The sequence below is a fragment of the Diadema antillarum genome, unplaced genomic scaffold (assembly GCF_040938485.1).
Source record: "Diadema antillarum isolate AM-2024a unplaced genomic scaffold, OU_Dant_1.0 seq00000070_RagTag, whole genome shotgun sequence".
Classification (NCBI taxonomy): Eukaryota; Metazoa; Echinodermata; class Echinoidea; order Diadematoida; family Diadematidae; genus Diadema; species Diadema antillarum.
In genome coordinates this window covers 1038165-1048411 of record NW_027271169.1, presented here as the reverse complement: position 1 = coordinate 1048411, position 10247 = coordinate 1038165, and the positions used below count along the sequence as shown (strand labels likewise).

General features: G+C 36.9%; 1 protein-coding gene across 1 annotated transcript; it reads right to left on the bottom strand.

Moving 5' to 3' along the window:
* Nucleotides 1–3075: 3075 nt before the first annotated feature.
* On the bottom strand, nt 3076–9208 carry LOC139726016 (PRELI domain-containing protein 2-like). The gene is made up of 6 exons (XM_071637095.1): nt 9137–9208; nt 6560–6614; nt 5995–6068; nt 5000–5160; nt 4158–4263; nt 3076–3156 (listed from the first exon to the last, which is right to left on the bottom strand). Exons 1-6 carry the CDS (start codon nt 9206–9208, stop codon nt 3076–3078), a joined length of 549 nt encoding a protein of 182 aa, XP_071493196.1.
* Between the last annotated feature and the right edge of the window lie 1039 nt (nt 9209–10247).

Sequence of the window (10247 nt, the reverse complement as noted above, 5' to 3'; positions counted from 1 at the left end):
TGTCATTAAACAGCACACTTGTATACCCTGTATGCAAACATTTTCCATAACATCATTCATTGCTGGAGCACACACTGTCGTGATCAAGCAGGGAAAATTCTCCCTTAAGTCATATACTGTATATGCTGTTAATTACATGTACAAATATTTTCGCGAATGAGGAAGTCATTGACATTTTGGCAAGATGCTGTTTTCGCAAATTGACACAGAAGCCTTCATAAGCGCACTACTACCTTAGCATATGGTGACATTTTCACGTGTTGTTAAATTCGCGGTCAAACTGTGATTCGCGAAATTCGTGAAAATTAAACCCTTGCAAAAATAACAGCTTATACAGTATGTGCTTATTATGAAATCAAGTGTGTAACTTCTTATTATATGTTTTTACCAATACAATGCCATCAATTTAGGCAATACAGTGCACTCCCGTTATAACGAAATGCTCGGGACCGGCGGTTTTCTTTCATTATAACGAAATTTTGTTATAACTGAACAAATACAATATATAACGAAAGCACGGAAGCCACGCATATATCATATTCTGTTTGTTGAATACTCTTCATACACTGGAAAGCTATGTGAACAATAAAACAAATACTGTTATTCAATATCAGATTATTGTATTACAATAACGCCAGTTCCCCTCGGAAACTGTGCATGACACACCAAGCAAACACACAGTGATGTGACACGTTCGCCCATGCAGAGACGCTATAAATGCTCGTTCCGCTACGTATTTTCTAAAGCGAGCACATTTCTTTTGTTTTTCTTTGTCAGTGGCGCTCGGAAAAGACTTCGTTATAACGAAAATTTCGTTGTAACCGTGTTCGTTAAGCGAATTTTGTACCATAGACTTTAATGGCGATAATTTTGGGACCAGAAGTTTTACTTCGTTTTAACGAAATTTCGTTATAACCTTGTTCGTTGTAACGGGAGTGTACTGTAGCACCCTACGAAATTGAGCAGATCGTCTTAAAGACATAGGGCAATAGACATGGATTATTACTGCAATGTCAAACCCTGAGTGAGTTTGCAGTACATACAAAAAAAACTAACTTACTGTATATGATGGATATGACATTTGGTATAGATGGAATACAGTTCCTGAAAATTAACCCATTGAGGACAGGCCAATTTCCCATAGACACTTGCCCGAGTATACTCGGGACTCGTCCTCAATGGGTTAAGAATTGCACATAAAACATGCTGGACATCATCATGATAGTCATAGCACTTGGTGGTACAGTACCAGTACTTTGCCACTAGTCTTAATTCCCTGATGGAAATATTTCATTTTCATGTGAACTCAAATATTATTATTTGCATACTGGATAGGCTACATATTTTGCAGAGTTTTATCTTTGCAAATTTTGGGAATTTTAATAGTAACATGCGGAAACACGCATCTCAACATGCAAGCGATGTGCGCATATTCATGTACTTGCATGCAGTGCACATGATGAACATGCTTGATTTTTAAGTACATGTATAAAAATAATTAGGAAATGAGCACAAGCATTGGAACAACAGTCAAAGTAAACATGGTAATAGTAATAAATGAAATAACAATAACTGTTTGGTAGATACACAGACTTACTAATCATGCACACTTTCTGTGCATGATACATTGAAATGGTCTTAAAGAATACATTAAATACAGACACAATCATCCAAAACTCTTTGTTATGACAGAGCATATTATATAGAATGGTTTGAGCAGACAGGTCTGTTGTAGATCATGTGACAGTATGATGTCACACATCAGTCTTCTGTACGACTCTTTTGTGGATCACTGCATAAATACTTACGCTTAGTTGTCCATTGTTTTTTCTTTCTGGAGATACAGATTGAGCTAAAACACATGGTATTACGCTTGACTGGTTTATAATCACGTAACCTACATTGTATTGAGTGCAAAACCCAAGGAATGCTTGATTATGACTTTTGAGGGTCTCAGACTTACAAAAATAAGTTGTTTGTAAATGTAAACATATTGAGAAACACATTCTCATATCACATTTCGCCAACCACAGGTTGGGGGTGTTTCCCAAAAGTTTTGCTCAAATTTGTTCGCACATTTTCAATCTGCGATGATTTGATCTCAAGAACTTGATCAAAGAGGTAGAGCTCAGCTTGACCTTCATCAGTGTGCACTCATCATTGTATGTGTGACCCTGCATCACAAAACCAACAAAAAGTCGCACACCGTGATTTTACGTGAAGACTCAAAAAAGGTGAAATGGGTCAAGCAAGTCACTTTTTAGTTTTCCATATTTTCTGAAAGAGCTATTCTTCTTCTACATCATTCTTGAGTTAAAATGAATGGGAAAGTGGGTTTTCAGCAGTTTTTCTACAATCCTTTTTTGACAGAGTAGTGTGATCAGGTATGTCTCAGAGGCCCCCTTTCATTTCTTGAAAATCCTTTGCACACTCTTCACTTTCAACTCTAATAACTTTTGAAAGGATAATGCTACTGCTTTGAATGTTGACATTAATCATGGACAGAATGTGCTGATAGAGCATGCTCAATTTCAGTTTAATCTGATAATCTCTTAATTGTCATTGCAACAGTGGTTTACATCCTGTTTTTTGTCCCATTCATCACACAAGTAGTACGGTTTGTAAAGATTAGGTGCTTGAATAGACCCTGTACTTCAGAGCCTCTAGCAGTTCACACTTTTCCAGAGTGTGTGCTTTCTTTCAAATATTTCAATAGGTTAATAGAAGAGTCCATTTGAATTGAGTTACACATCATTTTAAAGCTTAGAGTCTGCTCTTTCTGGATCTGTCCTTAACTAAAAATCCATGCCTGGCGATTTTTTGTTGGTTTTGTGGTGCAGGGTCACATATACTCTTGCATGAAGGCATATCACAAGTTAGGTGTTTGACTGAGAGTCTATGAAATTTGTGACACAGCTGCTGTATCGAATATCACTTTGACATAGCAGATTACAAGGATACTCAATTCAGTGTCTTGAGCAGGTTGTAACTCTTCAAGCATTAAATGACCACTGCAAGAAATTTTTGCAGTCTGAAACTTTTCTCTATTGCACTTGGACTCCGTGGAATGATATTCTACAGTGGCAGATGGATGAAGGGACCCTTAACTGGTTGTCGCTGTTTATCACTCAAAAGATCTTCCATATGGTAGATTGCCTGTAATGAAATAAGAAAAAATAACAAAGTTTTTATCGTGAACCTTAGTACGCAAAAATGCATTTGTGCATCTTTTTAACCACTTTTTTAACTCCAGAACTGTTTGAATATTACTCATATCAGGTACAACAGTACTGCACTTTGTCGAAAATGACATTACTAAGCAAACAGGTATTAACATGTGCTCATCTGCCTAATTTGACTTTCAAGCTGGTCTATTTTCTTATAGGAAGTTTTATGTCCTCTAGCAATCATGGCAAAGACAGAAAGAAATCCCTATCACACACCAAATATTAAAAAAACAACTCATATGTCATACTTTCTATCAACTAGTTTTGACATTAATGCCTCATAAAGAAAATGTATTGCCATCAAGCCTTTTAGATTCTACAAACTTATGGCTAGTTCGCAAAGTTTCATAATGTTTTATAGAAACTTTCATTTCCCCCACAGATTTTTATGATATATTTCAGACAGCTTCTCCCAACAGGATAACTTGCCATTAAAGTTATGTGGAGCCATATTATATATATAATGTGCACAAATGCCTTCATACCGTGCATGCTAACATGCTGTCAGGCAAGTCACAGAGACTCCAACTCTCCCGTTTTCGACGGGAGATCTCCCGCCGAAAACCTATTTTTTCAAAATCTCCCGTTCTCCCGCTTGAGATTTAATTTCTCCCGCCCTGGCTCTGTGTCTCCCGTTTAAAAGGATTTCTTACTTATTGCTATCGTGTGTTGAAAAAATAAGCCTTAGATAGCAAAAGAGAGCATCTAGAACCCTGGGAACTTTGAGCTTCGCACACATCAACTTGGAGTCTCCCGTTTGCTAGGGGTTTCAGGCGGGAGAATCTCCCGATCAGATGGTGCTTTGGGTTGGAGTCTCTGAAGTCATCATTTAGTGTAGGTAAAACCATGTTAACTCTCAAAAGATCTTGAAAGACCAAATATTTTGATATCTGTTTCACATGTGAATGTTCGCAACAGTATATCACGTACCCTCATTCCATTTCTTTTGGCTAGTCCATGAAGAAAGTACTCCACCACTCGTCCAAATTTTCCAAACACTTTGATCTCCAGCCCACCACGCTGAGTCATTGTTGTCCTGTCAGACAAAATCAACAAAATTAAACAAAATGAAAAATATGTTATCTGTTGCATTTAAAAGGGATAGTAGATTTTTTGAGATCCTACACATTTCCCCCTACATGTTCTACACAATAAGACAAATTGATATCAAACTACATTTATGGATATACACAGAACTTCTTACCATGCACCCTTATGCAAGGTTGCAAATTATAAGTTTGACGAGAGGTTAATGAACTGAGCACTATTGAGGAATGACTTGTTGATTCAGAGCAGTAAATTCTGCATAGAGTCAAATCTATATAAATGGGAAAATAAGCTGATGACTTTTAACAAATATTTTTTTTCATATCTTGGCTTATTAGAATTTGCTTTGACTTACGTAAAAATTTGACTTTTGTTACCTGGTACATCAGTCTGTAATGCAGAGTTGACCTTATTTTACTATCAAAATCAAGTGAGATTGGGTACCGGGTATGTATGAATACCTATTCTTTATGGGGATACTGATATGATTAGAAGGTCACATCAGGAACCTACAATATTGTTGTCATCATTCAGGCATGCAAAAAAAAAAACTGCTCTTTCTCAAAGAAAATCTAGATTACGAAAAGTCTTTTTAGAAAAGAAAGAAAAGGATGTTGTTTCCTCTAAGTTCGAGTCAGAATTTGAAAAAAAAAATACTCAATGAAAAAAAACCAACAACAATCAATTCATGGAAGCAGCATTGGGGGGGGGGTAGGTTTTATTACCATTGTGATGAATCTTTGCTCCTCCTTAGCTCCGATTCCTCCCAAGCCTGTGCATACTCATGCCAGGTTACATTCCGGCTCTTGATGCGTAGCACCTCCTCCTTCTTGTGATACCAACATTCTTCTTCAAGGAGAACTGCATTTACATCAAGGATTGGAAACTGTTGCAGAAAATAATAAAGAGAATGAAAGAGAGAGAGAGAGAGAGCTCATGGAAATATTGAAAATTTGATTTTTGGAGCACACTTCATCATTACTTTTCTTGAGCTAAAACTGTTATATTTTCTCAGTATACATGTACATCCATTGATAAAATGTGTTGTGTGCATATTTTGGATATGATGAAAACCCGTTTATCCATTCTAACCTAACGTACCAGGGAAATCTCAAAGAATATTTGCCAATTATACACAATGGAATATCTATCACGACAGACATTTAACAAAAACTCACCATAAAATATTGGGTCAGCATCAATGAAATCAAAACCTGAACTTATGTACTGCATCCATCACTTGTCAATTTTTTGTAGCACTAAGCTTTGGCATAATCTTGTTTTTTGACCTATTGAACACTACTAGTACTACGAAATAATGTGCATTTCTATAATTTCAACAAACTCAAATTCCGTTAGAGGCAATGACCTGACCAATAGGACCTACTTATTATAGGAGTGCACTTCCTTTTGATTATAAAAAATAATTTTTAACATATAACATGATTAAATTAACAGCTAAACAAATGAGTGAATAAATACATTGATGGATAAATGAATGATATCTGGGCTTTTGTGAGACATCAACTTTAGCAAATGTTCAAATATAATGTGGTTAGAGATAGGCATTGTTGACTCAAGTCTGAACAAATGCTGCACCTAATGACTACTTTGTATCCTCAGAACTGATCACCCAATAGTAGCTCAACCATGGACCTACTCATACCAGCAAAGAAAGCAGTACATTGTACCAATGAAGCCTGCCTTCAAAACACTGTACCTTTTTGAAGATTGCAGGCAGGATGTTCCGACATGTCATGACTCTTCTCCAGTAGTGTACGGCAGTGTGAGAGTCTGTTCAGATGGTAGCAGCAAAAAGTGATGATACAGCGAAATATATTAACCCGTTGAGGATGGGCTGATTTTGAAACAACACACGCTATAAGACCCCTGCCCGAGTATCCTCGAGACTCATCCTCAATGGGTTAAAGAAGAAATCCACCCCAAAAATGAATAAACTTCTAAAGAAAGAGAAAAAATATTCCCTACAGAATGATTAAAAAAATGACAAAAATCAGATAAAAACAAGGAAGGTATGACATTTCTAAATATCACTTTTTTTGAAAGACATTTCTTGACCAGTGCTTATGAATATCAAAATGAGCAAGTTGATGTCATACCCTCATAATTTTTCACATTATGTTATAAATACATATTTAGCAGGCTCTAACTCATGCAGGAACCTGCACAAACTCAAGCAGATCTTGTATGAAATCGATGGGAACCTTAAAGACACAGCAGACTTAAAACTAATCTTTACGCTAATAGTCATAATGAACACTCACCGTAGTGCTGCTCCTCTATTTTCACCCCAACTACATCCATCTTTTCATTCGGATACTGCAGAACACAATAGGAGAGGTGAAAATTAATTCATGTCAATATATCTTTTTTTCTGTAGAATAGGCAAATTATGATTGTTATGATATGAAACTTCGGCCAAGTGCTATTTCACACATCCAATTACGTAAGAGGTGTAAAATATTAACTGTATTAACATTTACGTAGACAATGATACGAGTATGACTTTGCAGCGCAAAATTAACATAAGTTGTCAAATCTATAAAGTTCGTAACTAGAGGCAAATTTGGATGTTAGGATAATTCTAATGAGCCCTTTGTGCTTTCTGCTCTAATAGTGTCAAATTGTGAAAGCAATGCATTCAATGACATCGATAAGGGCAATGCGCATTTCTATCATACATTTTCACCATTTTCAGACTTCAACTGTACAAAGGGCATATCAATCTACCAAGTATGATGTCACTGCAGCAGTATGCAGTGAAGAGATATAAGAGTTCTCATTCCATTTCATCGCTATTTTTTGTGTATATATTTCTCAGAAGTATTCTGAATGCAACTTGTGTACTGTGATATAACTCATGGTGACATTTTTGTACATAGCTGGTATACAGTTACTTACACATGTATCTTACATACACCTGTATACCTGCAACTTGGCGTTTAATATGAAGCTTGCAGCACTGCCCCCACAGCCCCTATTGTTAATTTCTATGTCTGTCCAGCCTCTATTATGTATAGGAGTTGGACGCTTGGGCCCTATCTTAGTCATAAACTTAACCTCCCAAGCACACAACAAAGGCCCCTTTCAAATTGTGTAGTCCCCTATTGTTTGAACCCAACTTCTGCTGGTAGCCTTGGCGTGGGAACCAAGTTAGCTTTTGCAACATCTAGCTTGGTCTCGGAAAGCCAGCAAGAAAGCCAAACTAGTCAGTATCATGTTCGATCATCGTTGAGAAAGCATCTCATATCTAGAACCTCGTATCTCGTATCTCGTATCTTCGAAGTTCGTTCCCTCGTTCCGAAACCAGTTTCAACAGTTTAAAGCCTCCAATTGGTAAGAACAGTTCTTTATTTCAGTATAAGGTGATTTGTATTTAGTAATTTCAATAACCAAAACTATTCTAGCATTTCTGAACTCAATTCTTGGAAGCTTTCTTGCTCAGAGTTATAATTGAAATCAGTTTTTACAAGGATAAGATTAATGTACATTGTAGGCTGAATAACTATGCTTAATTTCTCATCAACTCTGAGTTCATTACAAAAGTTAAGATTTTCATGTTATTGCTAGTTACTTTCTGTAATGCTGTTTCCCTTTATTTCTCTGATTTTAGTAACTCAAATGATAGTCTAAAGGTCATATTCATTGTTGGAATAGTACGTTCGCATGTGTGTATTTACAATGTATTATAGATTTACAGTCTAGTAAAACAGATAGAGCTGTACTTGTTTTATCATTTTATGAATTGTAATGCTCAGTAATATTTAAGGCTTAAGAAATAATCTACATTTCTGTATTCGGATATGTACATGTGGGTTTGATTTGGTTTTATATCTGTTATGTTCAGTGAATGCACATCTGTTGACCTTAGTATAAGGAGAGTTATTTGTAAGCACTTTTCTTTAATATCACACGCACTTAGTCGCTATTATGAATTTGTTTTCCTTGTAATATTGTTAGTTGATTAGCATACTAAATGTTCGCTTCATTTGTTCTATTCTTCTTGCAGTATTTTATCTACTCTACTCTACTTCTACATGGGAGATTTGGATTCCAATAAATTCGTTTTCGCAAATTCATATCTCTCTGTTCGGAATAAATTCTGTTGGAGTGCTATCGTTCTTCGAACTCGACCGAAACTCCTCACTTAGCAACTCGTGTTAAGTGAGGCAGCCACATATGACATATTATCAATGTTTAAAAATTCATCAATAAAAATTACCAGGAACATATCATTAATTTGATATCAATCAAGTACACAAACATGAACAGCTTGATGTTGGTGCTAACAGTAACACTAACATAACCGCCCCGCAACGGGGTTAACACTGTAGTATTAACACCGGGTAGTGGCCTTCACTTCATACATACAAAGATAGTGGCGGATCCAGGGGGGTGCACTGGGCGCCCCCTTTATTTTTTGTTAAAACAAAAGAAATAAAAAGAAAAAATGGGGGAGGGGTGTGTGCACCCTCCCCATTAATTTTGTAAAGCAGTTACGGAATTCGTGGATCCACCCTTGTAAATATTAATTACCTTAAGGTAGTAGAACCAATCGAACAGAACTTCTTCTTGTTTCTCCACTGATTATTCCCTGGATTTAGCAACAAAGCCTACACAAGCAGTAATTATACGCTTGAAGGAAGTTCTTGCAACACGTTGTAGCCAGTACAGGCAGTAGGTACATTGTCATTGTACAGGAACATTCCACTACTACATTGTACGAGTTAACTACAAATGTACCACTGTAAACGCGGTAACGGAATAAGTTTGCCCGGATATCCCTGTAATTCTAGACTACATACCACGCTAACGTTAGTTAGCGCTACCTACCTACCTACCTTGTTGAAATGCGTGTGTATCACCAAATCCAGCGGGAACTTGAAAACATGATTGAAAACTACTTCGAACATGATTACAGATGTCACGAGGGACAAACTTCTGGTAAAAGCTTTCAGAAAAAGTTGTAGAGCACACCGCCGTACTGCACTGTTGGTGCTGGGCAACTCCACCGCCCAGCCCAGCTCAGGGGCCCTTTCAGCAGTCGGTGATCATGAAGGGGCGCGCCGTAAGTAGCGGAAGAGAAATTCGACATGCGATGACTAACACAGATCGAGATCAGCACAGCACAGATTATCGACGACGACTTATTATGATTTCATTACGCTTATCAATACAATTGAGGATGAATACAATATTATCGACAAAGAAAAAAGATTTGGGAGTTTGAGACAAACTAGGTGACTGCAGAAAAGGCGAAAAACAGCTTTGTGTTAGCAACCCCCGTACTCGTAACTCGTATACCGCAGCAAGAACGTAGTAGGACGAGTTTACCGGTTCGCTGTTGGCTGACTGGCGCATGTTAGTTACATGTACGCATGGCACGTGTCATCAGTGTGTGCATAACATGGCCCTGTGTTTACATCAGAATCACGGTGAACTATGGAAAGCTTTGACAACAAATGTACAGTAAGTAATAACTTCGATTATTTTTATACACTGTGGAGGACTAGACAACCAACAACAAAAACAGTATATCACGCTAATCATGACAACAACAACAACAACAACAACAAAAAATGGTTATAGAATTACCATAGTGACAAAATATAACGATTACAACAGCGATAATAATGTGACAATAAAAACACGAGCATGTATCATTACCACTTTGATAGGCCCTAATATTTATCAAATATATATATATATGGTCTATTGAGATTGAATAGTCTATAGGCCTACGTTTTAATAGTGATTGAAATAATTCTGTGCTGTTCTTACGTCATTTATGGCTATCTATAGGCCCTAGATAAATCTTGGCAAAAGGAAGGAGATTTGTCACCGTACTCTCTAAAAAAGAATGAGTGAGGAGTGAATAACAGAAGGTGAATTTGGAGTGAAATTGGAGTGAATTTCGAGTGAAAATGTTCATTTTCACTCGTTTTCGAGTGA